The sequence below is a fragment of the Aptenodytes patagonicus genome, chromosome 13 (genome assembly GCF_965638725.1).
Source record: "Aptenodytes patagonicus chromosome 13, bAptPat1.pri.cur, whole genome shotgun sequence".
Lineage (NCBI taxonomy): Eukaryota > Metazoa > Chordata > Aves > Sphenisciformes > Spheniscidae > Aptenodytes > Aptenodytes patagonicus.
This window is the reverse complement of record NC_134961.1, coordinates 7,025,846-7,052,778: the sequence shown is the minus strand read 5'-3', so window position 1 is coordinate 7,052,778 and position 26,933 is coordinate 7,025,846. Positions and strand designations below refer to the sequence as shown.

At 68.5% G+C, this 26,933-nt stretch overlaps 2 protein-coding genes across 3 annotated transcripts; one reads left to right on the top strand and one right to left on the bottom strand.

The window, feature by feature from the left end:
- Positions 1–2,946: 2,946 nt before the first annotated feature.
- On the top strand, positions 2,947–15,826 carry LLGL1 (LLGL scribble cell polarity complex component 1). Of its 2 annotated transcripts, none has more exons than XM_076350990.1 (23): positions 2,947–3,217; positions 6,067–6,164; positions 8,347–8,428; positions 8,516–8,631; positions 9,060–9,218; positions 9,297–9,459; positions 9,558–9,693; positions 9,782–9,836; positions 10,000–10,157; positions 10,245–10,462; positions 10,575–10,642; positions 10,972–11,122; positions 11,533–11,637; positions 11,855–12,147; positions 12,239–12,392; positions 12,472–12,625; positions 12,727–13,010; positions 13,302–13,566; positions 13,687–13,801; positions 13,910–14,004; positions 14,117–14,240; positions 14,349–14,428; positions 14,681–15,826. In XM_076350990.1, the coding sequence occupies exons 1-22, from the start codon at positions 3,137–3,139 to the stop codon at positions 14,425–14,427; spliced, it is 3,153 nt and encodes a 1,050-aa protein (XP_076207105.1). In that variant the 5' UTR covers positions 2,947–3,136; the 3' UTR covers position 14,428; positions 14,681–15,826. The 2 variants fall into 2 exon arrangements, with proteins under 2 accessions (XP_076207105.1, XP_076207104.1); XM_076350989.1 differs by having other exon boundaries at positions 3,086–3,217; positions 14,710–15,826.
- A 432-nt stretch (positions 15,827–16,258) lies between these two features.
- FLII (FLII actin remodeling protein) lies at positions 16,259–26,670 on the bottom strand. The gene is made up of 30 exons (XM_076351433.1): positions 26,578–26,670; positions 25,518–25,628; positions 24,269–24,340; positions 24,014–24,094; positions 23,421–23,506; positions 23,087–23,248; positions 22,879–22,982; positions 22,599–22,774; positions 22,355–22,512; positions 22,155–22,239; positions 21,731–21,878; positions 21,467–21,600; positions 21,156–21,368; positions 20,895–21,074; positions 20,739–20,821; positions 20,585–20,659; positions 20,236–20,319; positions 19,998–20,169; positions 19,810–19,914; positions 19,401–19,592; positions 19,062–19,250; positions 18,820–18,959; positions 18,479–18,704; positions 18,131–18,285; positions 17,942–18,002; positions 17,715–17,843; positions 17,504–17,610; positions 17,117–17,222; positions 16,956–17,021; positions 16,259–16,761 (listed from the first exon to the last, which is right to left on the bottom strand). Exons 1-30 carry the CDS (start codon positions 26,638–26,640, stop codon positions 16,627–16,629), a joined length of 3,798 nt encoding a protein of 1,265 aa, XP_076207548.1. The 5' UTR covers positions 26,641–26,670; the 3' UTR covers positions 16,259–16,626.
- Positions 26,671–26,933: the final 263 nt, after the last annotated feature.

The window sequence follows — 26,933 nt, the reverse complement described above, 5'->3', positions numbered from 1 at the left end:
CGATCCCTTACTGTAACCTGTCTGGTAAAACTGTGGCTCAAAAATACCGGTGATGCCCGTACCTGTTCTCTGTCGCCGGCTGCATCAGGCTGGTGGCATGGGTCTGGTGCGGAGGATGGAGGGTGGTGAGCTCCAATTCGGAGGCAAAACTTCTCCCCATCTTCTCCACGGGGCGAGCTCATGCACAGGCCTGACCCCATCGGCTTTGTCGCGTCTGTCTAGTCCGGTCGTGCGGTCCGACCTCCTTTCCATCCACCCGCAGCATGTCGTTCGTGTAACCTGCTCAGCCCGAAACTGGGAATAAGGCTACGTCCAGCGTGACGACCCCACGCGCCCAGACCCACAGCCCAGACCATGAGAGCTGCCTTTCCTAAGGAAGGGGGAGGAAGGTGGGGTTTGTCCCCGCTTTTCTGCAAGGAGCAGTAGGAACTGGGGTTTGTTACTGTTACCCGTGTCTCGAGAAGACTCGTCGATCGAACTAAAGCTCTTGCGTCAGTCGCGTGGGCTCGATACGTCCGTAGGAGGAGAAGGAAGGGCTGTTTGCCGGCAGTAAGAGGTGAGCTGGCCTAGGGAGGGGCTGTCGCTCTGCCGGCAGGTCCCTGCCCGGCTGGGCTCGGCGGGCAGGCTGCCTGCAGCAGGGGCGCCCGGCTTTGCCGCATCTGGCTCCACACCTGCTGAACTCTCATCCAGCCGTTAGTCGGACGAGAGCTGTGACGCTCGGGAGTTGCGATCCCCATCCCAAAAGGCTTGGCTCATCCCGAGGAGGTCGGGGGGGGGCGGGGGGGGGAGGTTGCTGGGGCGCGGAGCTGCCGACCCGCTCTCGGGGTGAGCCGGCACCGGCGTGAGCCGATGTCTGCCAGGACAAGAGCTTGGCCCTTCGGGTTTCGGCGCTGTTAGCACCTAGCGCTCGCCGCTACGTGGTCTGAGCCCCACGGGTCAAAATGGCTGCCATGCTTTGAGGAGGGCTCGGGGGGGGGGGGGGGGGGGGGGCGAAGGCCGGCGTCCGGACCCCTGCCAGTGGCAAATAGTCTTTTATCTGCCAGAAGTGTTCCCTTTCCCGGTCGGGAGGAGAAATGTTCGGCCGAGAAGCGCGTCTCTGCTCCTTCCCGCGCCCCTTGCCCACACTTACAAGTTCTGGCTGACTTTAATTTTGTTTTTTAAAGATTCTAATTTGTTTTGTTTTGTTTTGTTACGAATAAAAATAAAAAAATAAAAAAGAAAGTGGCAATATTTTTTTCCGTAAGCTTTTCCTAGGAAAAAGCGTGGTTTGTAACAAAGTTGTACAGTTCTGAAGTTTGAGATACGAGAAGTACTGTGTGAAACGCTGTAAATGGGGCAGAGATTATTTTATGTACAGTCTGACGTGGGGGGAATCTTTTAATTCTGGTTGATTCTTAGGAAGAATTTGGTTCTTCACTGTCAGGGTTTGGAATTTCATGGTTTCATTATTATTATTTTTTTTTTTTCCTTGTATAGATTGCTGCATTAATTGAATAAAAGCAGAAAGCATCACTCTGCCTGCCTGTGTGGTGATGCCGGCGGCTGGGATGTGTGCCTCGCTTCCCCGCCGGGAGAAACGAGGTTGCGGGGAGCGGGGAACTGCTTCTAAATAAAGGGAGTCTCCGGCTCCCTGGGGACGGGGCGGCCAAACGCATCGTCTGTCCCTCCTGCGCTGCCCTAGAAAGCGGAGACGGGGCTTGCTGCCCTCCTCCTCCCGCTCTCCATCCCCGGGGGGCCGGGGAGCAAATGTGGACGCTGTCCCCCTGCAGCTCCCACCCTGCCCCACCGCCCAGGCCTGCCGCAGCCCCTGCCTGGTCCCTAAATGGCCCCAGCATGCCCGGGGAAGCTGTACCCTGTGCTTCGGCCTCGTGTGGAGCCCCTCGCCCTCCCTGCCCTGCGCCTTCCTCCTGCGAGAGGGAGATGGCGGTGGGCAGGTGGACGGGTTGTGCGGTGCCGAAGAGGGGATGGCATGGCTGGATGGGGTCTGTTGGCCTCGCATGGGGGCCTTCCTCCTCCTCTTCCTCCACCGTGAGCTCCTGCCCGGTCTGGCGCTGTCCTCTCCATCACCCACCCTCGTGCCCCAGGGCTGCCCGTGGGGTCGGACCCCCTTCCCTCTGTCCATCTGGGAGCCCATCGCTGCGGCATCAGGGCGACGGACCCCGTCCCCCCCCGAGGGCGTTCTTCCACCCCAAAGGCTGCGTCACCCCAACACGGCATCTCCCCGGGGCCGGGGTTAGTCAGCAGGGAGGGGAAGCCCTGCCCTGCCCGGGGTGACTCACCCCGAACCGGGGTGGCAGGGCAGGGTGCCCCCCCCCCCCCCCCCCCGGCCTCCCTCCCAACCCTGGGCTGATGCCGTGGGGGAGTTGGGCACGGCCGTGCCTGGCGCCATGGCGGGAACAATCGGTCGCCAGCCGGGGACGGGGCCCGAATACTAATGGCGGGAGCCGGCAGGGTGCTGAGCACGGCCCCGCTCGGCGCGGATGCGCCGAGCGGGGCCGTGCTCAGCACCCTGCCGGCACAGGGCCCCGGTAGCCAGCGTGCCGCCATGTCGTTGAGGCACCCCATGGCTGTGGGGCCCACGGGCCAGGATGAGGCCCTGAATCCAGGGCACCACATGGTTGCGGGGGCCCTGGGACCGGGATGAGCGGACTGGGGGTGCCCTCGCTGTCCCCCTCCTCACCGCCACCACCCGGGAGAGAAAAAACGAAAGAAGGAGGTTAAAAAAAATATAGATATAAAAATAAATAAAGCGCCCCCAGAGGGCGCCTGTGCTGCGGAACTACAAATCCCGTCGTCCCCCGCGGCGGCGCATGCGCAACGCCGATGGGAGGGGCCGCGCCGCGCGGTGCGCGCGGTCGTGCGGTGATTGGCGGCGAGGGCTGTCCGTCAGGGCCGCGCTCCGCCCCGCCGCGGCGGTGCCTGCCCGGGCTCGGCGCGCGGCGCTCGGCGCTCGGCGCGCGCACCGGGACCCGTACCGGGACCGGGACCGGGACCGGGACCCGCACCGGCACCGCCCCCCGCCGGGACCGGCACCGCCCGCCCCGGGAGCGGCACCGGCACCGCCCGCCCCGGTACCGGCCCCGGGATCGCCGGCCCCTCCCGCCCCGCCCGGTACCGCGCCGCCACCGGCCCCACCATGATGAAGTTTCGGTTCCGGCGGCAGGGTGCCGACCCGCACCGCGACCGCCTCCGGCACGACCTCTTCGCCTTCAGCAAGGTGCGTCCGGGGCGGGGGGCGCGGCGACGGACCCCGGGGTGGGGGGGGCACGACCATCGGGAGCCACCGGGGGTGTCGGGCGGGGCCCCGGGAGCGGGGTGCGGGCAGTCCCCCCGGTGGCGCAGGCTCCGGCACCCCCCGAGCGGGATGCCGCCCCCGGGGAGGGGAGCAGTGCGCGGGGCACCGCCCCCCCCCCCCCGCGACCGGAGTGCAGCCCCGGGGGGGCGGCCGCGGTGGGGATCCACGCACCGGGACCCCCGGCTGCCCGGGGAGCAGGTCTGGGCCCGGGGAGGGGACGCCTCCGGGTGCGGGCGCACCCCGGGTGCAGGCGAGGCGGGCGCCCCGAGGGGGGGATGCACCCCCCGCGGGTGGCTACCGGGACCCCCAGATGCAGGATGCCCCCCGGGGGGGCAGGCTGGGGGGCTGCGCTCCTCCCTGGGGTGCAGCGGACACCCCCGCCTCAGGGGGCACCCCCTCCCGCACCCGAGGGGCACCCTGGGGCAGGATGCGACCCCCCCCACCGCAGGCGTGACGTCCCCCTTCCCCAGCCCCACCGGGGCGGGGGCTCCCCCGAGTGCCCCGGTTCCCGCACTGCTCCTGCCCTGTGGTTTCCCTCAGGCCTCGCTCACTGGCAACGGCGTTTCGGGGTGCCCCGCGGCCCCCCACCCCATCCAGCCCCGGAGCATCCCCGGCTGCAACCCCCATGCCCCATGGGGGGGCTCAGCCGCTCACCCCAGCCCCCCCAGGGGTGGGATATGGGGGGGCTGAACCCCCCATGTCAGCAGGAAGGGCTGTGGCAATGACCCCTGGGGTTGGGGACTTGGGATCCCCTTGCACCCCAAAGATGTGTCTCTGGGGGACCTGGGGGTGTCAGAAGCCCAGAGCTTGGCCCCCCCACCGGCACCGGGGAGGTTTCCCACTCGGCCCCCTCATGTGGGATGGGGAGGCCCCCCCCCCCCGGGCTCGTCAAACGACCCTGTGAGCCCTCGGGTGCCGGACCCTTCCCTCGGCGCGTCGGCAGGACGGGGTGTGTCGGCGGGTGCCTGCCTGGGGCTTGGTGCACCTTGTCCCGGGTGCTCCGCGGCGTTGGGACCATCCTCCTGCCCTGGCCCTGGGGGCAGGAGTGCGCCGGCAGCGGCCCCTGGCTGAGCCCAGGCCGTGTCTGTCCGTCCGTCCTTCGGCAGCATCCTGGCACCGGCGTCGGGCGCTTGCCCAAACTCACAGTGGGGACTGTGGCATGCGCCGGGGGGGACCCCCGGATTGCCCCACAGCGGGGCCGGGCTGGGAGGTGTTGGGGTGTGCCGTGGAGGGGGGGGCGGGTCAGAGCCAACACCCACCGCCCCGGCACAGCCCTGTCCCTCCAGACTCACCGCTGCGGGCAAGGGTCTGGCCGGAGCACAAGGCTCAGCCCAGCCGGAGCCCCCCGATTTTGGAGAGGATGGTCCCACGGTCGGATCCTGCCTGAGCAGGCGCCCTGGGGGGTCTGTGCCCGGCGGGACGTCCTGGGGGGCTGGGGAGCCGCCCTGCTCCGTCCGGCCCGGCGCTGGGGCTGCCGACTGCCCACCTGCCTCCCATTAACGGTTGTTTTTCCTCCCGAGCTCCAGATCTGCCTGGGATTTGCTGTCATTTGGCCGTGAGCGCGCCTTGGCCGGGCCGGCACAGCCTGCCGGATGCGGCCCCGCTGCCGGGCGGGAGGAAGGGCTGCGCGCGGGGCGCTGGGGAGCTGGGAGGGCGCTTTTGGGGGAGCGCTGGGGGCGGGGGGGGGGGGGGTGTCTTTGCTGTTGTCGTCATATTGGTCCCTGGCCCAAAGCATCACCAGGGCGTCCCCGCGCTGCTTCTGTCCCAGCTGCTGCCACCATCCTCCGGTGCAGCGTGGGGATCACCCCTGGGGAGACTCGGGGTGACCCTGCGTGGGGCTGCCACAGGGACCGGGACCCACAAGCATCCACTAACTTGCCCCCGAGCTGGGCTGGGACTCCCTGGATGGGCTGGGGATGCTGGCACGCTCCTGAAGGTGGCCCTTTGGAGGGGAGCGGGAGCCAGGAGGGTGACGGTGGCTACGCCGGCGGGTGCGAAAAGCCGCCCCGGTGCGCCTCTCGGCCGCCTCAGACAAAGGGAGCGGGTCAGGATCCGGCCAGTCTGGCTCCGGCGGCCTCCATATCGTCTGATCGCGCCGTCGCCGCTCAGCCGAGCTGCCCCTGGGGCTGCTCCCCCGGGAGCCCTGCGGTCCCCTTGCCGCAGGCCGGGGCGGCGGGTGCCCCCCGCGTCCCCCCACTGCCAGGCAGGCAGCCCCTCCCCAACCAGCGAGCCCGGGCATGCTGTCGCCGGCCGGGACTTCCTTGGGAAGGTGCCCGCGGGCGGCACGCGGCTCCAGCGGGGACGTCCCTGGTGCTGGTGGGTCCCGCTCGCCTGGTTCTGCCACCCGGCACCGCGGACCCCCGGGGATGTCGCGGTGGGGGTCCCGCCTGCCTGTGGGGGCGAGGTGGACCCCGCTCACCCCTCCTGGGGCATCCGCACCTCGGGCAGGGAGTTTAGGGTTGGGGGGTCCCTTCCCCAAAGTGCCGGCAGGTGGTGGGGCGGCTTGTGGAAGCTCAGACCTACCCCGGTCCTTGGTGTGGCTGTGGGGTTTGGTCTGTTTTGGGGTGTCAGGTGGAAAATGGGTGAGGAGTGATGTCCCCCCTCCCCAAGGACCCCTTTGGTGGCAGTGGGGGACGAGGCAGCATGTTCACGGTCCTCCATCGCAGGAGTGAAGCTCAGGCTGGTGTGGGGGCGAGAGGGGGCCGTGGGGGGTTTGAGAGGGGTCAGGGGTGGGGGGGTCCCAGCTCTGACCTGCCTGTCCCCCGCGGCAGACGGTGGAGCACGGCTTCCCCAGCCAGCCCAGCGCCCTGGCCTACGACCCTGCCCTGCGCGTGATGGCCATCGGCACCAAGGCGGGAGCCGTGAAGCTGTATCCTTTTCCCCCCTCCCCGAGGGCAGGAGGTAAGGACCCCCACACACCCCTCCTGGCTGCCCCCATTCCCGGGGGGTGCCGGGAGACGTGGCCGTGCCGCTGCTGGCCCATCCGGCAGCGCCCTGTCCCCCCCGCTCTGCCGGCGCCTGTCCGTCTGTCCCTCCGTCCAGCTGGGCTGCAGCTGGGCCGGGTGGGGAGGGGGTGGCCGGAGGAAACCCCCGCCTTGCCCGAAACTCTGGGGGAGCAAAGGGGCTCGGCCGTCCCGGGTGGCATCCCAGGCGGGGGGTGCTTCCTGGTGTCACCCCCCCTTATCCCGGGGGGGCTCCTGTCCGTCCTGGCCTCGTCCGCGCAGCCTTCGGGGGGGCAGCGGGGCCTCTGGCCGGCCCAGCGCCGGGGTGGGGGGCTGTGGCGGGCGCTGAGCCCGGTCCCGGGTGGGGGGCCGGGGACGACGACGACGCGGGGCCCGGCCGGGCTTTGTTGCCGGTGGCGTGCAGGGAGACTTCAGAGGGCTGCTGGCGGGCGGCCAGGGCTGGATGCGGCCCGCGGTCGGGGGGCCCCGCGCCGCAGGAATGCGGGGTGGGCGTACGGGGGGGGCGTGGGGGCGGCTGCAGGGTCGGGGTGGGGGGCCGCTGCGCTCCCCCTCCCCCAGGCCGGCGGCTCGCTGCCTCCCGAGCACAAAGATGGCGTTTTTATTTTTTTTCTGCCGGGGCCGCCCCGATGCCAGCCCGGCTGCGATGTCGCCGGCTGCTCCGTTCGGCTGCCTTGCCGCGGGGCACTGGCTCCGGCCACCCCCAGGTTAAACCCCCCCCGGGGGCCGTGGAGCCACCGTTGCGGTGGGCTGCGGTGCCCTGCGCATCTTCTGCGGGGATGTTTTTGGGGTGGTACCCGGCTCGGGGCTGGCAGCGGGGCGGCACGATCCTGCCCGTGGCACTGCACCCGGTGCCAGCACTGCAGCTGGTGCCCACCCGGCCCCGCTCTGGCCGCCACCGAGAAGATGCTTCTGGAGGTTCACGGTGTCGGGGAAGCCGGGGCCGGGTGAGGCGGCAGCCGGAGCTGGCCTGACTGGTGCTACTGGTTAGTGGGGGCACCCATGGGTGCTCCCCGGCCGGGCTGGATGGATCTGCCCGGCATTGAGGGGATGCCGCTGCCCAGGGGATCCCCCAGGGCAGCTGGGGGTCCCTGGGCTCGGACCCCCATCGCGTTGAGCCGGTGCCACCGGCGTTCCCTGGCCGCTTGCCCCAAGGGCTGCCTGTCTTTCAGCCAGCGGCATGGTTTCGGGTGGAGAAAGGCCCCAGGACGAGTGAGGACGGGTGGTATCCCCCATCCCCACAGTGCCCAGAGCCCCCTTGCATGCTCCCCCTCGCACGCCCCGTTGTCTGGCCCCCCTCAAAGCCTCGGCGGCTCTGGCCTGGCTCTACCGGCTTGGCTGTGCCCGGCGCTGCCAGACAGCTCCCGCCTGTCGGTCTGGGCAGAGCCGCTGGGCCGGTTCCCCACGCCAAGGGCACCGGGGGTGGGGGTGGCCACGGGCGAGGACCATGGGGGCCGGTGGGTGGAAACCCCTGGCACGCAGTGTGCCGAGCCGTAGCCGCGCCGTGCACCGGCAACACCGGGCTAGGGGGAAGCAGCTCGCCGGACCCAGAGGGTGTCAGGGAGACACCGGGTCGGGGTGCACCGTGCGATGCTGGAGGTGCTGCGCGGGTCCTGCCCCGGTTCCTGCTGAGCAGCGTCGCCAGCGGAGGAGCCGGGACCAGTCGGGTGAGTGAGGCTGTGCCGGCGCATGCCGAACCCCACCCTGTTGCCGGTGCATGCCAGGCTGGCCGGGGCTGCCGGCGCCTCTGCACGGCCACGGCCCTGCAGCTGAGGAAGAAGTGGGTGGCAGAGGGCAGGAGCTGGCCCGACCCTCGCACACATGTCGGCCGCATCCTGACCCAGGGCATCCCGGTTGGAGGTGCTCGGTGGATCCCAGCTGGTGCCTGGGATGGTGGTACCGAGGCTGGCTCCGGCGTGGGGTGCTGCCAGGGATGCTCAGCCCTGGCTCTCCCCGGGGGGCACGGGGCTAAACTGGCTCCTGCCTGCCGAACTGTGACCTGGGGGGAATTTGAGGGGTCCAGAGGTTTGCCGCGGTGCTGGGGGGGGGGGGGGGGCTCTACCCTCGTTGCTTCTTTGACGGCCCCCCCAGATACGGCGCGCCGGGCGTGGAGCTGACGGGCTTGCACAAGGAGGCGGCCACTGTCACCCAGCTGCACTTTCTCCCCGGCCAGGTAGGTGGGTGTCCCTCGGGGGGGGGGGGGCCTGGCAGCAGTCCCCCCGGCCCCCCACCCACCCCACTGCTGTCCCCTCCTCCCCAGGGCTGGCTTCTCTCCCTGCTGGACGACAACACGCTGCACCTCTGGGAGGTCTGCCAGAAGGAGGGCTGCTCCCACCTGGAGGAGACCCGCAGCTTCGGCCTCCCGGGACGCCCAGGGTCCGACAGCGCTAAGTACTTGCCTGGGGGGGGGGGTCCCCAGCCGCCCCCTCCTGCGGCTGCGGCCGGGAGCAATATCGCTGCTGGCTGGGAACGGCGCGTGGGAGCAGCCGTCCCCGCTCAGGCGGGATGGTGGCCAAGGTCCCCTCGGTGGCGGTGGTTTCCCTGCTGGGATGCTCCTCCGATCCTGACTGGGATGTTGCGGGGGGGGGGGGAAACCGCAGCCCTGGGCTTTTTATAGGTGCTGGCAGGGCCCGGGGGTGATTAATGGCTCTAATTGCTGTTAGCGCCGAGACTGTCCCTGTCCCCATCCTCCTGGGCCGATGGGGATGGGGGTGCAGCGTCGGGGCAGGGGAGGTTTGGGGTCGCTCTGCCGCTCCCCCAGACCCAGCACGGGGCTGACGCAGCCCCCTTGCTCCCCCCTCCAGCTGCTCCCCCAGCATCACACGGGTGACAGTGGTCCTGCCGACGTCTGCCTGCGCGGTGGCCTGCCTGGGCACCGAGGGCGGCGCGGTGTACTTCCTCGCCCTGCCCGCCCTGGTGCTGCTGGAGGACAAAACCCTCTTCCCGGATGAAATCCTGCAGAGGTGAGCCCCGCCGGCCCTGCGCGTCCTCCCTGCCGCCCCCAGCTCCCCCTGACCCCCCTGTGTCCCCTCTCCATGCAGCGTCCCCGATGACTACCGCTGCGGGAAGGCGCTGGGGCCGGTGGAGTCCATCCAGGAGCACCCGCGCGACAGCAGCCGGCTCCTCATCGGGTACAGCCGGGGGCTGGTGGTCCTCTGGGAGCAGAGCACGCGCGCCGTCCAGCACCTCTTCCTGGGGAACCAGGTACCGGAGCTGGTGGGGGGACTGGCGGGGCCGTGGCCTCCTGTGTCCCCGTCCCCCCCCCCCATCCCGCGTGTCGAGCCCCCCGTGTGCCCCCGCAGCAGCTGGAGAGCCTGGCCTGGGAGCAGAGTGGGAAGAGCATCGTCAGCTCCCACAGCGACGGCGGGTACATGGTGTGGGCGGTGAGCGGCGCCAGCCAGAGGACCCAGCAGCCTGTCATGTCCACCATCCCCTACGGTATGGGGGCGGGGGGCGCGGGGTTGGGGGGAGATCGCCCCACCCCGGTGCCGGTGCTGCAACCGCGGGCTTGATATTTTTGTTTCAGGTCCGTTCCCCTGCAAAGCCATCAGCAAAATCCTCTGGCGGACCTGCGAGTCGGGGTACGTCCCTGCAGCACGGGGGGGCTGCTCCGGCATGTCCCCCCCCGCAGCTGGGCTGGGCTGGTGATGGGCACGGGGTGGGGGGGACCTGGGCTGCGGGGAAGATGCCCTGTGAGGTCCGGGGTCTGATGGAGGCTGTTTCATCCCCCCCCCCCCCCCCCAGGAACCCCTTCATCATCTTCAACGGGGGGATGCCGCGGGCCAGCTACGGCGACCGGCACTGCGTCAGCGTGCTGCAGGGCCAGACCCTGGCCACGCTCGACTTCACCTCCCGCGTCATCGACTTCTTCACCGTGCAGAGCACCGAGGCGGCCGAGGGAGGTACGTCCAGCCGGGGGCTGGGGTGTGTGTGTGTGTGTGTGTGTGTGTCTCTGCTAGCAGCAGCTATGTCCTCCCCCCCCTCCCCAGGCTTTGAGAACCCGCGTGCCCTCGTGGTGCTGGTGGAGGAAGAGCTGGTGGCCATCGACCTCCAGACGCCGGGCTGGCCCACCATCCCTGCCCCGTACCTGGCGCCGCTCCACTCCTCCGCCATCACCTGCTCCTGCCACATCTCCAACATGCCCCTCAAGCTCTGGGAGAGGATCATCAGTGCCGGCGAGCAGCAGAGCCCCCGGCTTTCCTCTGCTGTGAGTGATAGGGATGGCGGGGGGGGTCCCCAAGCCCCCCAGGACAGGCTGGCAGAGGGGTGACGCTTGCTCCCGCTCCCTGCGGGTGGGCTCCCTCCATCCCTCCCTCCAGGCTTGGCCCATCGACGGGGGGAAGAACCTGGCCCAGGAGCCCACGCAGAGGGGGCTTCTCCTCACCGGGTGAGTGGCCTGGCAGTGGGGAGGGGGGCCTGGGAAACCCGAAACGCGCCGGGGCGGGGTGGGGACGCACACATCCTCAGCCCCTTCCTGCGGTGGGGGAGTGGGATGGGGTGGGGTGGGGTGGGGGGTCCAGCCACTCTTGTTGGGTGGGCTGCTCCCCTCTCGTTCAGCTTGACGGCCGGGCAGGAGTGTGTCACCCGTTGCGTTGTCCCCCCTTGTCGTCCCACCCCTTTCTGGCACGGTGGCTGCCAGCACACAGGCGGCTCTTGTTAGCCGGGCAGATGTCAGGGCCCCACGCTAAGAGGGCCTCCCCGTCGTCCCCCCTCCAGGCATGAGGATGGCACGGTGCGGTTCTGGGATGCCTCGGGGGTCTCCCTGAAGCCCCTCTACAAGCTGGGCACTGCCAGCATCTTCCAGACGGACTGCGAGCACGACAGCCTCAACCAGGCGGGCGAGGAGGAGTGGCCGCCTTTCCGCAAGGTGAGATCCCCAGGGTGGAGGGGACGTTGCTGCGGACCCCAGCACCCCCCTGCCTCCGCTGGCACCGGGTGCGGGTAAGCCCGGAGAGCTGGGCACGGAGGATGCACCCGCTGGAGCCGTCCCGGCTGCGCCCTGGGGACGTGTCCCCTGGCTCAGGGCACAGCTGCTGCGTGACGCCCCGTGGGGACACAAGGGACGCTTGTTCCGCGTGCCCCGTCTCGCGGGTCTGCCCCAGTGCGGGGGGAGAGCTGGGGGACGCGTGGGGACAGACCTTTGCCGGGCGTGATGCCCGGAGCAGCCCGTGCACCGCAGCTGGTACCCGCCAGCTGGTGGGGGGACGTGGGGGTGCACCGGGGGGCTGCCCTGCAGCTGCATGAAGGCGCCTGGCTCCCCACCGCTCCTTCCCGTAGGTGGGCTGCTTTGATCCCTACAGCGATGACCCGCGCCTGGGCGTGCAGAAGATCGCTCTCTGCAAGTACACGGCCAAGATGGTGGTGGCCGGCACGGCGGGGCAGGTAGGGCGGCGGGGGGCAGAGCAGGGGCTGCCAGGCACCGCTCGGCTCCCCCGTTGGGGAGACACGGCACAGCGGGGGGCTTCAGACCCTGCGGACCCCTGTGCCCGTCCGTGAAGGGCTCCTACCCGCAGGGTTTAGCTCCCGGCCCGCGGTAGGGCAGGCTTTCCTGAGGGGGGTCCAGCATGCATCCCCCGCCATCCGTGCTTGTCCCCTGCAGGTGCTGGTGATGGAGCTGAGTGACGAGAAGTCGGAGCACGTGGTCAGCGTGGCCACGGTGGACCTGCTGCAGGACCGCGAGGGCTTCACCTGGAAGGGCCACGACCGGCTGGCCCCTAGGAACGGGCCCCTGCCCTTTGCCCCCGGCTTCCAGCCCAGCGTGCTGGTGCAGTGTGTGCCCCCCGCTGCCGTCACCGCCGTCACTCTCCACTCCGAGTGGAACCTCGTGGCCTTCGGCACCAGCCACGGCTTCGGACTCTTTGACTATTACCGGCGCAACCCTGTGCTGGCCAGGTATGGGGGCGGTTCTCGGTGCTGGGGGGACCCCTCCACCGCGGAGCAACGTGGCGGGGGTCCGGACGCTGAGCGATGTCGGTGCCCGCAGGTGTACGCTGCACCCCAACGACTCGCTGGCCATGGAGGGGCCCCTGTCCCGCGTGAAGTCCCTCAAGAAGTCCCTGCGGCAGTCCTTCCGCCGCATCCGCAAGAGCCGGGTGTCCGGCAAGAAAAGGCTCAATGCCAGCAGCCCCTCCAGCAAGGTGGGCAGGGAGCGGGGGCCGCCATGGCTGCTCCTCCTCCCCGCCGGGCAGGGCTTGACCCCTGTGTCTCCCTGTCCAGGTGCAGGAGGCCAACGCGCAGCTGGCCGAGCAGGCGGGACCCCCCGAGGTGGAGATGACGCCCGTGCAGCGGCGGATCGAGCCCCGCTCGGCCGACGACTCGCTCTCGGGGGTGGTGCGGTGCCTCTACTTCGCCGACACCTTCCTTCGAGACGGTGAGACCCCCCCCCCCCTCCCCAGGAAAAGCCCCCGAGCTGGGACTGGCTGGTGCTGCGCTGTGGGGGAGGGGGCTCTGACGCTGCTCCCATCCCCACAGCCGCCCACCACGGCCCCACGATGTGGGCAGGGACCAACTCTGGCTCGGTGTTCGCCTACGCCCTGGAGGTGCCGTCGCAGGAGAAGTTTTCGGAGCGGGCGGTAGAGGCGGTGCTGGGGAAGGAGATCCAGCTGATGCACCGGGCGCCAGTGGTGGCTATCGCGGTGCTGGATGGGCGGGGGAACCCCTTGCCCGAGCCCTACGAGGTCTCGCGGGACCTGGCCAAGGCCCCCGACATGCAGGGCAGCCACTCCATGCTCATCTCCTCCGAGGAGCAGTTCAAGGTGAGCGTGGCAGGGGCTCGGGGGTACCCCTGTGGCGGGTGTGGGACCCGCCACCCACAACATGTCCCATGTCCTCTCTTGCGTGTCCCCATCACCCTGGGCGCAGGGATGGGGCTGGAGGTGACTGGCCAGGTCCTGGGGCACTCCTGCCTGTCCCCAGGGTGGTGGCTCCGAGGGGAACGTGCTGCCCTTTGCCCTTGGCTCCTGCGGTGGGAGGCTGCTTGGGTGCCCCCCGAAACCCCGCAGGTTCCTGTTCCCCTAGGGCACCTGGCTCCTCTCCCCCCTCCCCAGGTCTTCACGCTGCCCAAAGTGAGTGCCAAGACCAAGTTCAAGCTGACAGCGCACGAGGGCTGCCGGGTGCGGAAGGTGGCCCTGGTGAGCCTGGCCAGCGCCGGCTCCGAGGAGCGGCTGGAGAACTGCCTGGCCTGTCTCACCAACCTGGGCGACATCCACATCTTCACCGTGCCCGGCCTGCGGCCCCAGGTCCACTACGGCTGCATCCGCAAGGAGGACATCAGCGGCATCGCCTCCTGTGTCTTCACCAAGCACGGCCAGGGTGAGGGCACCAGACCTGGCCGGGGGGGCGATGTCCCTTGTAGATGGGACATCATCTCTGGCTGCAGCCCCACGGGGGGGTCCCTGAGGCTTTTTGTTGTTCCCCTCCCCCCCATTCCAGGTTTCTACCTAATTTCGCCGTCCGAGTTCGAGCGCTTCTCGCTGAGTGCCAGGAATGTGACGGAGCCGCTGTGCCGGCTGGAGGTCGCCCGGCTCCAGGACACCTCCTGCCTCAGGTGGGACGTGCCCCGGGGGGGCATGGGGGCTTTGCTGCAGCAGCACCCCTGTACACCTGCCCCGTGGCACCGGCTCTGGCAGTAATTTCTCCCCGTGTTTCCTTCCAGCAACAGCTCGACGGCGACGCCAAAGCTGCCGCAGGCGAACGGCACCCACGTTCCGTGCAGCCCCGAGGGCCAACGCTCCCCTGCCGACAGCGACCGTGAGTGATCACCCTGTCCCTGCCATGCGCACCGTGTCCCCGTGGGCCCTGCTCCGGGGCCGGCCCCGTGTCACGGCTGCCCCCCAGCCCTCCCATCTCCGTGGCTCCCCAGGGTCCCCCGAGGAGCACCCGGCTGCCTTCTCGCCTGGCCCCATCGACTCCCCCAACAGCAGCATGGAGAACCCGCTGGACACCACCGGGGACATCACCGTGGAGGAAGTGAAGGATTTCCTGGCGTGAGTCGAGGGGGGGGGAACGGTGTAACCAGCACCCATGGCTGCTGCTGCCGGCGCCGAGGGGCCGCGACGGTGCCCCCGGCTGCCTCTCACCCTGCTCTGCCCCAGGTCCTCGGAGGAAGCAGAGAGGAACCTGAGGAACGCCAGCGAGGACGAGGCCCGGCCCACGGGGATCCTCATCAAGTGAGGTGTGTGAGGGGTCGGTGGTCCCCAGGGTGGGTGGCCCTGCAACTGTGGTGGGGCCGCGGCTCCGGCCGCAAACCCCAGGGTGCCGCAGGGTTCGGAGCTGGGACCCCAATGCAGCACCCTGGCATCCCCATCCATCACGGGGAGGATGGGGCTGTGGTCGCTGGGGCTTGTAGAGGAGGGGGGAGCGGAGAGGCAGCATGTCCTGGGGGCCCCCCCCCAGGTCCCCTTCTCAGGGGCTGCGTCACCCACAGGCATCGCCGGCCTCCCCCGCCCATCTCAGTGCTCGGATTCCCGGGACGCGCGACTCGACTGGACCCCCCCGCGCCCCCTCCCCGCGTAACGTAGACTCGCCTCTTCTCTAACATCCGCGCCGGCTGCCGGCGCGCCCCGGCTCCGGCACGCTCCCCCCCAGTGCCTCCCTGCCCGGCCGGCGGCCCCGGCCCCCGCCGCCGGCCCCGAGCCGGGGGCCGTGGTGCACAAACTCTTCCCGGGGAAGATAATTTTCTTTTTTATACACGGTCGAGTGTCACTGTCCACTGCTCCAGAGCCCCCTTCCCAGAGGATGCTGCTGCTTCCCCGGCTCCACGGGGAGGGCTGGGGCTTATGGACACCACCCCCCCCGCATTGTCGCCCGGTTTTGGTCCCTCGGGGAGGTGGGGGGCCGGGAGCCCCCGGGCACGGCCCCCCTGTACCCTGGTCTGTGTTTACATGCCCGGCTCCCGGCAGTTTACAGCCCTGTCCCCCGCCTGCCGGGAGGCTCCGGCTGCCGCACAGGGACTGTCCCCTTCCCGGGGGGGGGCCCAGCGTGGACCCCCTGGCTCCCAGGCGGGCACCGGAGGGCTTCAGCAACCCTGGGGAAGGGGGGGGGGGGTCACAGGTGGCCTTTTTCTCTTAGTGGCTTCTCCAAGGGCTATTCTCCAGGTTGGGCTCTGTGCCTGCTGCTCCTTTCTGACACTAATTCCTGCCACGGGTGGGTTCGGGATGGGATCGCGCAGGGTGGGGGACGGACACGTGGGCTCCTGGCCCTGGTCCGGGCTGGCGTGGGGGGCGGACGGGGCCGTGGGGCTGCCCCAGCCCCCTCCTGCCCCAGGCTGGGCTTCCCCACCACTCACTGTGCCAAATCCCCCCTGGGCTCCCCAGCCCGGCCTCGTCCTCGCAGGGGGCTGTGGTGACACTGGCTCTGTCCCCCAGTGGCTGTCCCTACATGGCTCTGGGGCTCAGCCTGGTACCTGCCCCTCTCCTTTTGGGGATCCGGGGCTGTTTCAGACCCCCCCGGGCTCTCTTGCGGTACGTGTGAGGCTGGGGGGGGGAGCCGGGCGAGGCAGTGCTGCCCCGGGCTCCGTCGCTGCCTGCCGGGGCTGGGGCTGTAGTGTCCCTGGTAGAACCCCCCCCCCCACCTCATCCTTTTTTTTTGGTAAGATGAATTTAGCATTGTTTAGTTATTAAAAATACTGGTTTTTAATATTGAAAATAAAGCATTTAATATCAACTGCCTGGGCTGCAGGTGTTCGGGGAACCTTGGCGCTGGGCTTGGGGCTGTGGGGCCCTGACCTCCGCCACCCCTCCAGGAGAGCCGGGTGGGTGCCGGAGCCTCCCCCCCCGCCCCCCCCCCCCAAGCTGTGGTGGGGCAGGATTGGGGTGGGGGGGGACCTCACTTGGGAGTGAGATGGGCACAGTCAGAGCCTGGCACGGCCTTGGGGTGAGAAGTGCAGCCTTTATTGATATGATACCGATGGGCCGGCTCCTGCTGGGGGTCTGTCCCCCCAGGACAGCGGGGCCGGCTGTAAGGCCCAGGGCTGAAAGCCCCTCGTCCGTGTGTCGTGTCCCCCCCCCCCCCCCCCCGCAGTGCTTTTTAGCAAAGCATCCTCCCACCCAAACCGGGAAACACTCCTGTCCCCCAGTTGCAGGGGGAGCTCGGCACTGGTTTGGGGCAGTCCCCAAGCAGGGTATAACAGGGACCCGCACTGCCCCGTATCCGCCCCCCCTCCGAAGGGAAGGGGCTGAGCTGGGCCCTGTGCTGGGAGAAGGGGGGACAGAGAGTCAGCCCCCGTGCTCCCCGCTGGCCCCAGCTCGGGGAGAAGCGGCTCCAAGGGTCAAACTTGGCTGGGAGCAGGCGTGTGCGGCAGCACAGGGTGCCAGGGGGTCCGGCCGTGCCATGGGGAGGGGCTGCAACCGGAGCGCTGGGTGCCCCCGGCCCTTAGGCGGGCGGCTTGCGGAAGACGCTCCAGGCGTGGAAGCAGCGGGTGAAGGGCCAGGGCTCGTTGCCTTTCCTCACCAGCCGGAGCTTGCGGGGACGCGTGGGGTCCTTGGAGCGCATGTGCTGGATGTAGACCTGGGGCAGAGCACAGCTGTGGGGGGTCCCCGGCCCTCGCCCACCTCTGGGGCTGGCGTCCCCCAGCTCGGGGGCTGCTGGGAGCTCTGCACCGCCATGCACGGGGCAGGATCAGGGCCCCAAGGGGGTGGAAGGGGGGGGATGAAGCCCAAATCCTCCCCCCGCCCCAGCAGCAAGCAGGAGGGAGGCCCTACCTGGCACGCCTTGAGGCTCAGCTTGATCTCCACCTGGCTGGTCTGGGTGCCCACCCACATGTAGACCTGCGGGAAGGAGGCTCAGCCGACGGAGCCACTGGCGGATCCGGCCCCTCCCCCCCTGGACCTGGACCCAGGACGGCCTCACGCTCCCGGCTCACCTCCTGCCCGTTGTCCAGCAGCATGATGTCATCATCAGCCAGGTCATCCTGGCAGAAATCAGAGCACTTCTCTGACACGGAGAAATAGCCCTTCTCATTGGAGCACCTGCGGGGACAACGAGAAGGGGACTGCATCAAAGACATGAATTTGTTAGGACTCCGCTCAGGCAGAAGGAAGGGATGTGATGGAGAAGCTCCGTTTCAGCTGGCTGATGCCCAGGGATGGACAGAGAGTTGGGAGAGGGGCTTTGCCTGTCGTGGGGAGCCGTGCCCCGGCTAGCCTGGGAGGACTGAGCCCCTGGCAAAGGCTAGCGTGGCCCGGGGCACTGCCGGACGAGGAAGGGGATCAGTGCAGGCTTGAGCAGCCCCACCTGGGCCAGGACCCACCTGAAGAGCCGGGAGTGCTTCATGTAGTCGGCGTCTTCATCGTAGGGCTTCTGGCTCCCGATGCCCACCCAGAAGAAGTTTTCGGGCTCCTCTCCCTCGTTGATCACCTGCGAGGGCAGGGACGGGGCTGAGCGCGGCCGTCCCCCGCCCTGGTGGTCACTGCCACACAGGTAAGCCGGCATCAAGCCCCGCTGTGCCCCCACCCGCTCACCTGCTTGCTGTAGGAGTCATCAAACATGTGGTTCATGATGTCCTCAGCCAGCTTGGCCTCGTCAGGGTCGGCCGCCCGGCCCACCCAGGTGTAGACGATGCCCTGGTTGTCCGTGCTCTCAAAGGGCACCTGGGGGAGCGCAGACAGTCAGGGCTGTCCAAGCGGGGGGGGGGAGGGGGGGGGCAAGTGGCCGAGCACCCCCGAGGATGCTCAGCCATGAGCGGTACCTTGAGGATGAAGCAGAACTCTGAGTTGAGCAGACCAGCGTCTGTGTTGATCTGGATGCACCTAGAAAAGAAGCCCACCAGGTACAGTCAGCAAGAGATCGGGCAGCCGTGCCCACCGGTGCGTACCCTGCCGGGAGGCTAGCACCCATGGGTGCTGCCTGGCCCGGAGCAGCCCGCGGGAGGGCTGACCTGGTGCAGAGGGCCCCGCCGTTGGTGCGGATGTGGTAGAGGCTGGGCTGGGGTGGGCTGGCCCTGTCCTTCCGCTTGCCCCGGTGGATGACAAACCTCCTCTTGAAGTGGGAGAGGAACTTGGGGTTCTCCTGCTGCTGAGTCATGCGCACGACCTGGCCAGGGCTGGGTGTCAGCAGGGCCATGGGGACCCCCCAAACACAACCCCAAGCCCCAGCTGCACCCCCCCCCCGCCAGCCCCCATCTCCGCTGCCATCCCCTGCCTGGGGGTCAGAGAGGGGAGGGGGGAGAAGTGAGGCAAAGCTGGGGGACCCTGTGTCACCCCCCAGGAGCACGCAGCGGGGTCACCTCCAGTTTGCCGGGGAAGAGACTCTCAAACTTCTTCTGGAGGCTGAAGGTGAAGGTGAGCCAGCCCATGTTGGAGGCCTCCCGGCCCTGCCAGAAGTAGACGATGCACTGGAAGTCTTCCTCGGGCTGCTTCTCCTCCTCCTCTTCCTCACCTTCCTCCTCCCCTTTGCCTTCACCCTTCTTCTTCTTCTCCTCCTCCTCCTCGTACTCCACCGGCACCCAGTACCTGAGGGCAGGAACAGGGGGTGATGCGAGGGATGGGGCAGGTTGGGGGTCTGGGCAGGGAGACGGGGGGACGAGGGGGTCCAGCAGCCCCGGAGAGGGGACGAGCCGGGTGTCACCTGCAGAGGAAGACGTAGCAGTCGTGGGTGTGGAAGTGGCCGAACTCCTCCTCGGGCAGGCGAGCGAATTTCTTGCCCTCCAGCACGAAGCCCTCCATGCCGTCCAGGTCCTCGTTCCACTCCTCCATCAGCTGCTCCGCCTGCGGCCCCAAGCGCTCCGTCAGCCGGCGGCCACCCCAGCCCCTCCGTCAGTACCCGGCCCAGCGCCGCTGGGGGACGCACGGGACGGTCCCCAGCCCTACCTCGCTCAGGGGCATGGGGGGCTGGCGGGGCAGGAAGAGCGCTGTGAGGTCGGCCTTCATCTGGTCCTTCTTTTCGGCATCCTTGCGGACCTTGCCGGCGAGGCCGCCCTCCTGCAGCACCGTCTCGGCGTTGCGGGTGTAATCCACGCGCAGGACGTCGTCCCAGTTCTTGAACTTGGACTTGAACACCTAAATTGGGGAGCAGGTAACGCACCCCCGGGCCACAGCACCCTCCCTGGCACCCAGCACTCCATCCGAGGGGTCTGTGCCCCCGTCTCCCTCCCTGGCACCGCTGCCCCGGGGGTCCGTGCCCTTTCCCTGGCACGTGGGCTGCCCTACCTGGCACTCGGTGCCCTCCAGGTTCCTGGTGACCATGGCGTGCTTGGGCCGGTGCAGCATGCCGCACAGCTCCTGGCTCAGCTTCAGCGCCGCCGCCCGCACCAGCCGCGGCGACTTCCTCCCGATCCAGATGAAGACGTCGGACCAGCAGTCCAGGATGTACACGCTCTTGGTGTCCAGCAGGCTCTGCAGCTGGGGACACCGCAGGGAAAAGGAGGTCAGGCACCCGCAGGCTTTCCTGGCTGGAAAAGGCCCTGCCTGCTCCCAAAAGACAGCTGGGAAGAGCAAAGCGTCCCCCACCCGGGCCCCGCTGGCCGAACCTGCCTCTCCCAGGGCACAGCTGGAGGCAGAGGGGGCACGAAACCAGTCTTACTGCTCAGACTGGGAGAACCTCCCCGGCCCATCCTACCAGGCGCATCTCCGGCATCAGATCAGCCTTCAGCCTCTTCTTGTGCTCCACTGAGAGCTTGTAGTTGATCTGGGGCAGCTCCAGGTAGCCCAGGCCCAGGCCGACCTGCAGAGGGGAGGGGGACACGGGTAAGGGGGGGCTGCAGGACCCCAGCAGCACCGACGGCCCCGCGGACGGCAGCTCCCCACCTTGTACAGCTTGGGCTTGTGGGGCTGGAAGTCATCGGGGACGCAGGGCCGGATCTCCTCGGGCTGTCCCCCCAGCGCCTCCCAGAAGTCGGGGGTCTCCTGGCCCTGGGTGAGCAGCGTGATCTCCGCCTTGCCCTTCCGCTCGTTCTTGTTGATCTTCTCGGCGAAGAGCCTGCGGCGGGAGCGGGTCAGGTGGCAGGTGGGCTCCCTGCACCCCCAGCCCCCCGACCAGCCCTACCTGGCCTTGGTAGTGCTGCTCAGCGTGGCCTGGCTCCCACGCCACACAAGGAGGTTGAGGCCGTGGTCCAGGAGGAAGACGAACCTGGTGGATACAGAGGTGAGAGGACAGTCAGGAGAGAGTGGGGTGCGCCGAGCATCCTCCCCACCCCGGGGGTCCTTGTGGAGCAGGGCACCGCTGGCAGCTGCTGGGGCTGCCAAGTGGGGTTTGGACCCACATCCTTGTAGAAAGGCGCTGGCATGGCCAATTTTCACCCCAGAGCTGCAGCTACGATGTCTTGGATGGACCCTGCCAGCACCCTGTCCCTCCGCAGGGACCCTGTGTCCCCCTGACTGCTCCCCCTCCTCACCGGGGGTCCAGCGATGTCCCTTTCAGCGCTACCGGCTCCAGCTTGACGTTCTTCTTCCCGTAGACACGGTACAGCCTGGGGGAGAGACAGCCACGGTGGGACGTGGGGCACCGCCTGCCCCACGCATCCCCCCAGCTCCTGGCCCCAGCGGTACCTGGTGACGTATTGCGTGTCCTCGACAGTGAAGAAGCCGCTGGCCGTGCCACCCTCGATGTAGGAGATGTCGTTGTCGAAGACCTGGGGACAGGGAGGGGGTGAGGGTGGGAGAGGCAGGGCTGGGGGTTACGGGGGGGCCGGGGGTCAACCTCACCTGGAGGAACTCGTCGCTCTCGTCCCCCATCTCCTCCCGGATGCTGCGGCACTCAGCCCCCAGGTAGTTGCGGAGGTTGACGGCGTGGATGGCAGAGCAGGCCTTCTTGTCCAGTGTGGCCTCCTGCCCGATCCAGTAGTAGATCTCCCAGTTGAGGGAGCCGTTCTCGTCCAGGAAGGTCTGGGGAGGGACGGGGTGTGAGATGGGACGGCCGTGGCCCTGGGTTGGGGACATGGGTGACCCTCGGTCCCCCCTGGGTACCTTGAGCACGATGTAGCAGTCGGCCTCGTAGAACTTGCCATGGAAAGCCTCGTCCACCAGCGTGGGCACGAAGTTCTCAATCTGCCAGACACAGAGACCGGGCAGCTGCCCCACGTCCTCGTTGAAGAACTCCGAGTAGTCCAGCTGCGGCTTCTCCAGGCCCTGGTCCCAGCGGCGCGTCTTCAGGTCCGGCGCCTTCGCCTCCCCGCTCTCCTGCGGGGACGGGGACAGGTCACTAAGCTGGGGGCACTCGGGGTGGGCCAGGGGCACCACGGTGCCACTCGGGGACCCTCTCCCACCCCAGACCCTACCTCTATCTTCTTGTTCTTCTCCTGGGCCACGTCTGACATCCCCTTCAGCACCTGCTTGGCCTGGTCGTCCTGGGCAGAGTCCTTGCGCCGCCGGAGCCGCATCTTGCGGGCCAGCGGGTCCTTGGTGCCGCTCCCTGGGGACATGGGGATGGGGTGAGAGGCAGCCAGGACACCCATGCCTTGCATGGGGCACGGCTCATTTCCCAGCCTCTCCCAGGGCGCTGCCCGAGGCAGGGGCTGTCCCCCGCGTCCCTGCACGCTTACCTGCCGCGGCGGCCGCGACGGTGGCCGGGGAGGCTCCAGCCAGGCGGAGCTGGTTCTGCAGGGAGAAGTCGATGTTGTACCACTCCGACGTCCGATCCACCGGCTTCGGGGGCATCACCAGGTTGGGGTTCTCTCGCACGTCCAGGATCTGCCGAGGAGGGTACGGGAGACCTCACTGCTCCGAAGCACGGGCTCACTGAGGATGTGGGGGGGGACGGGAGACCTCCGGCACACCTTGGGTTTCGGTGAGTTGAGGGGATGTGGAGGGAGCCCCGAATCCATCACCTGCCTGGGCTGAACCGTGTGCCAGACTGCGTGTATTGGCCCCAAGACCCCCTGTCCTCGCCTCACCCCGTCCCACCCTACAGCCCTGGGATCCCAGGGACAGGCTGGGGCTGTGGTGGAGGGGGTGTTGGGCTCTCACCTCCACGTCCGTCAGGAAGTGGATGGCCTCTGGCAGCGTCACCAGGCGGTTCTTGTTCAGCACCAGCTTCCTCAGCTTGGAGCACCTGTGGGACACAGAGATACTGGTGAAGGGCCAGGCCAGGGTGACACCCCGTCACAACGCAGCCTCCGTGTCCCCTCTCGGGGACAGAGCAGATCCAGCTGGGGGCTTTCCCCTACCTGCACAGGCTCTCGGGGATGAGCTCCAGGTTGTTGTTGGCCGCCATGAACTCCTCAAGGTTGGCGAGCTTGCCGATGCCTGAGGGGATCCCATCAAAGTCGAGCTTGTTGGAGTTCAGGTAAATCTTCTTCAGCTTGGTCAGCTTGCAGATGGCCGACTGGGGAAGGAGGAGATGGCAGGGTGAGGGAGAACCCAGTGGCATGGAGGCACGGGCAGGGACGCCACGTACGGGCAGGGACATACAGGCAAGGAGGTGAGCTGGTTGCGGGACAGGTTGAGGGTCTCCAGCTGGGTCCACTGATCGATGCAGAGGGACAGCTCCGTGATCTGATTGCTGCTGAGGTTGAGGCGCCGCAGGCTGCCCAGGGTGTAGAGGCACTCGGGGACACGACTGAGGTCGTTGCAGGACAGGTCCACGTCTGGGGGAAGACAACGGGGTGACGCCGCCGGCCGGACCCAGGCCAAAGCTGAGAGGACCCCTGGAGGGCCCCGTGCGCCGTGGGGCTGGGCACCCCGGCCCTACCTGCCAGGTTCGCCAGGCCCTCGAGGCTGGTGGGCAGGTTGCTCTGCGTGCGCTGGGTGTTCCTGAGGTGGAGGGTCTGCAGGGCCGTCATCGCTGGGAGCTGCCTGCGGGCCACGGAGAACACAGGGCAGAGACGGTGTCAGGGCTGGAGCAGGCGCCCAGCCCAGCCCCGGCATTGCGGGATCCAGCCTGGAAAACGGGGTCTTACCGGAGCTGCGCGTGCAGGAGGGGGTTGTTGTTGAGGATGAGGGTCTGGAGGTGGACCAGGCGTCTCATCTGCGGTGGGAGGCTCTCCAGCTTGTTGTTGCTCAGGTCGAGGTAGAGCAGGTCCGTCAGGTTGATGAAGAGCTGGTTGGGGATGGTCTCGATGCTGCGGGGATATGGGGATCTTCAGGGCTACCCAGAACCTGCACCAGCCCTCGGTTCCCTCCCGGCGAGGGGCAGAGAGCGGGACCGGGAGTGAAGGGGAATGATGGATGGATGGATGGATGGATGGAGGTGGCCACGGCCAGGGGGAGATGGCTGCCCTGGCCCAAACCCACCTGTTGTGGCCAAGGTTGAGGACCAGCATGTTCTTGGCGTTCTCCAGTTCCCGGGGACACTCCGTGAGCTGGTTGTAGCTCAGGTCCTGGGGCAAACGGAAGAGCAAAGCAGGCATCACCCTCTGCCCCGCATCCAGCAACCACCATCCAAACCCAAGGTCCGAGGGGCACCTTTGGGGGCATGGCCTGCCTACAGCCACACTGGGCCTTGCGCTGCGGACCGGGGCCCAGCAGCACGAGCTGGACGAGCACGCGGGGAGCCCAGCCCGCAGCATCAGCCGTTAAAGGAGGCATTGCCACAGGGTTATCCTGCCCACGGCCAGCTTCCTTGGTGCTTGGACGTGGGTTCAGAAGGACTGGCGCTGAAAGGGCATGGGAGTCGTTGCTGCGGGGAAGCTAGTTATGGCCTGGGCACCCGAAAGTCGAAGGGAGCCGGGCAGCGCTGAGTCCTGATTTACTCCCTGCACCTTTCCCCTGGACGCTCCTCAGCCCCACCGTGCTCCCCAAGGGGCACGAGGGGCCACCGAGGTGCAGGAGTGGGACCCGGGAGCCTGAGCTGGCTCTCCCATTAGCCAAGGAGACTCCGCACCTACCAGCACCGAGAGGTCGTCCAGCTGGAAGATATCATCGGGGACTCCCGAATTCTTCAGGCTGTTTGCACGAGCCACGATCGCCTTGAAAGGGGAGAGAGAGGCGCGACTGCAGCCACCCGCCAGCTCTACACCTGCTGAGCCCCCTGGGGTGGCCAGGGACGATCCTTGCGCGTCCCCCAGAGCCAGGGGCCGGCTGAAAGGTGCCTGCGGACACCATGCCCTGATGCAGGCAGGACGCGGGAGGGGGACACTTACCCGGAGGCAGGGTAGGCCAGAGAGCTCGCCGTGGAGCGTAGTGAGGCTGTTGTGACTCACGGAGAGGTGCTCCTGCAGGGAAGCCCCAGACAAACCCCAGTGAGCAGAGAGAGGAGCCGGGGCTGCGTGGGGCGGCAGTCGGGCCCCCCGCACTGATGTGGGGGCTCCTCGATCCCAGGAGAGTAGGGGGCTTGCGGAGGTATGGGGTGAGCTCAGCCCTGACCCACACAAGGCTGCTTGGGGTGCTCCCAGTCTCAAACTGGTTGGTTGGCCCCAGCGTGCCCACGCTGCCTCTGCACCCTTGGGGCAGACCTGGCTGAGACACCCCAGCCCTGCTGCAGGGTTCGGGGTGCTCTGGGTTGCCACCGAGCTGGCTTGTGGCAGTCCCATCCAGTCCCCAAGCAAACAGACCCCAGTCCTTGGAAACGCTTCTCCCTGGGTGATCTGGAAACGGGCAGACGCGTGGGGACCGGCAAGGTTGGAGCAGGGCCCAGGGGAAATTTTTGTTTTCCTCCGGGCATCACCAGCCCAGCTGTTACCTGCTCAGGAAAACGAGGAATTGGCAGACGGTGGGCGAGGTGCCAGGTTTTAAGTCTAGCCGCGGTCCCCCAGCGTCCGGCAGGACTGGCGGGAGCGCAGCTCTGAGCAGCACGGAGGGCTTCCCCGCTTGCTGTGCCCGAGCAGGGCGCACCCAGCACGGTGACGAGGGCTTTTGGCAGCGTTTAAAGCGTTGCGTTTGGCTGACACCGATTTAACGATGTCCGTAACGTGCTGCAGGACACCGCCAAAGCGAAGCTTAGCCATGCACTCCGCCAAGGGCCTGGTCGTGCACGAAACTCAAGCCGCCCAAAAAACAAAGCCAGGCAGCTGCCAGCTACCGCTCTTTATATCTTTTAGCAAAGGAGGAGGAAAAAAAAAACCAAAACCTTAATCCTCCCCATACTAAACCTTCACCCTTCCCTTCTATTAAAGAGCGGAGGATCTAAGCATGGTTTTTAGTCTGGTTTTCTAGGAAAACAAGGTGAAGCCCAGTACAAGTCTGTCTCAACCCCACTCCTAAGAGCTCCTGCATCCAATTTCAACCACACGTCGTAGCTCAGCCCTATTATTAGACACCAGAGCATCCGCCGATGAGCCACGAGGCTGGCAGGCACCAGGCGCTCGGCACCGCCGCGCAGGGCCCCGTCTGACCCCGCAGCCCCAGCGGGAGCCGTCGAGGCCCATCCCCTGCCCGAAACGTGCCGCTCACCAGCTTCTGGAGGGCGGCGAGCTCCTCGGGCAGGTAGCAGAGCCCCGTGCGGTTCAGCTTCAGCCAGCGCAGGCTGGTCATCCCCTTCACGTGCTCCGGGAAGTAGCCGCCCTGTGAGGAGGAGGAGGGTGAGAAAACCACCTGCCCCATGGGGTGAGGATCTGGGGATCTCAGTCTGACCAGCACGCCGAGGTCGGGGGGAGGCCTGGGATCGCCCAGTCCTGTGGGACTGGGAGCTGGGGGGGCCGGGATCGCCCAGTCCTGTGGGATTGGGAGCTGGGGGGGCCGGGATCGCCCAGTCCTGTGGGACTGGGAGCTGGGGGGGCCGGGATCGCCCAGTCCTGTGGGACTGGGAGCTGGGGGGGCCGGGATCACCCAGTCCTGTGGGACTGGGAGCTGGGGGGGCCGGGATCACCCAGCCCTGTGGGACTGGGAGCTGGGGGGGCCGGGACCGCCCAGCCCTGTGGGACTGGGAGCTGGGGGGGCCGGGATCACCCAGCCCTGTGGGACTGGGAGCTGGGGGGGCCGGGATCACCCAGCCCTGTGGGACTGGGAGCTGGGGGGGCCGGGATCGCCCAGTCCTGTGGGACTGGGAGCTGGGGGGGCCGGGATCGCCCAGTCCTGTGGGATTGGGAGCTGGGGGGGCCGGGATCGCCCAGTCCTGTGGGACTGGGAGCTGGGGGGGCCGGGATCGCCCAGTCCTGTGGGACTGGGAGCTGGGGGACCAACATGACCTGGCTCTCCGGAGCCCCGTGGGCTGGGGGGGCGGAGGTTGCCCGGCTGCAGAGGCTGGGGGGTCAGGGATCGCCAGGCCCTATGGTGCCTATGGGGCCAGGGACCAAGGCTCCCCTAGACGAACACCCCCGGTCTGGGGCCAGCAGCAGGGCCAGGGGGGCGAGATCGCCCGGCCCCAGGGGGCCGGGGGGGCCGAGCTGAGCCTGCGGGGCCGGGCCGGGCCTGACAGGGCCCTGCGGCGTCCGGGCCGCGGCTCGCCCGGCGCTGGGGGCCTGGGGCCGGGCTGCCCTCCCCTCCCCCGGTGCCCCCCGTTTCCCCCCCGCACCTTGAAGTCGTTGCCGCTGAGGTCGACGCCGCGGACGAAGGGCAGGACCCCGGTGGCCGCCATGGCGGCGCTGGCGGAGGAAGGGCGGGGGGACCCGGCGGCCGCGCGCCCCGCCCGGCCACGCCCCCTTCACCGCCCGGCCGCGCCCCGGCGGTGACGTTACGCGGCGGGAGGGTGGAGCCGGGTTCTGCTTCCGAGCGCGGGTGGGCGGTGCCGCGTCGCGCCGCGCCCCCATTGGCTGGGGCCGCGCCCCCGTTGGCTGGGGCCGCGCCCCCATTGGCTGGGGCCGCGCCGGGGGCTGCGGGGCGCGCCGGCACGCGCGGGTGAGTGCGGGCGGGGGCGGCGGGCGGGTCCGG

Bases quoted from the DNA above. Each gene is read 5' to 3' on its own strand.
- LLGL1 (XM_076350990.1), top strand. From the start codon at position 3,137: ATGATGAAGTTTCGGTTCCGGCGGCAGGGTGCCGACCCGCACCGCGAC. The intron at 3,218-6,066 runs GTGCGTCCGGGG...CCCCCGCGGCAG, and splicing joins ACCTCTTCGCCTTCAGCAAG to ACGGTGGAGCACGGCTTCCC. The intron at 11,638-11,854 runs GTAGGGCGGCGG...TGTCCCCTGCAG, and splicing joins TGGCCGGCACGGCGGGGCAG to GTGCTGGTGATGGAGCTGAG.
- FLII (XM_076351433.1), bottom strand. From the start codon at position 26,640: ATGGCGGCCACCGGGGTCCTGCCCTTCGTCCGCGGCGTCGACCTCAGC. The intron at 21,879-22,154 runs GTGAGAGCCCAA...CCTCCTCGGCAG, and splicing joins ACTTCCTGACGGACGTGGAG to ATCCTGGACGTGCGAGAGAA. The intron at 17,223-17,503 runs GTGGGTCCTGGC...TTGTCCCCGCAG, and splicing joins AAGCACTCCCGGCTCTTCAG to GTGCTCCAATGAGAAGGGCT.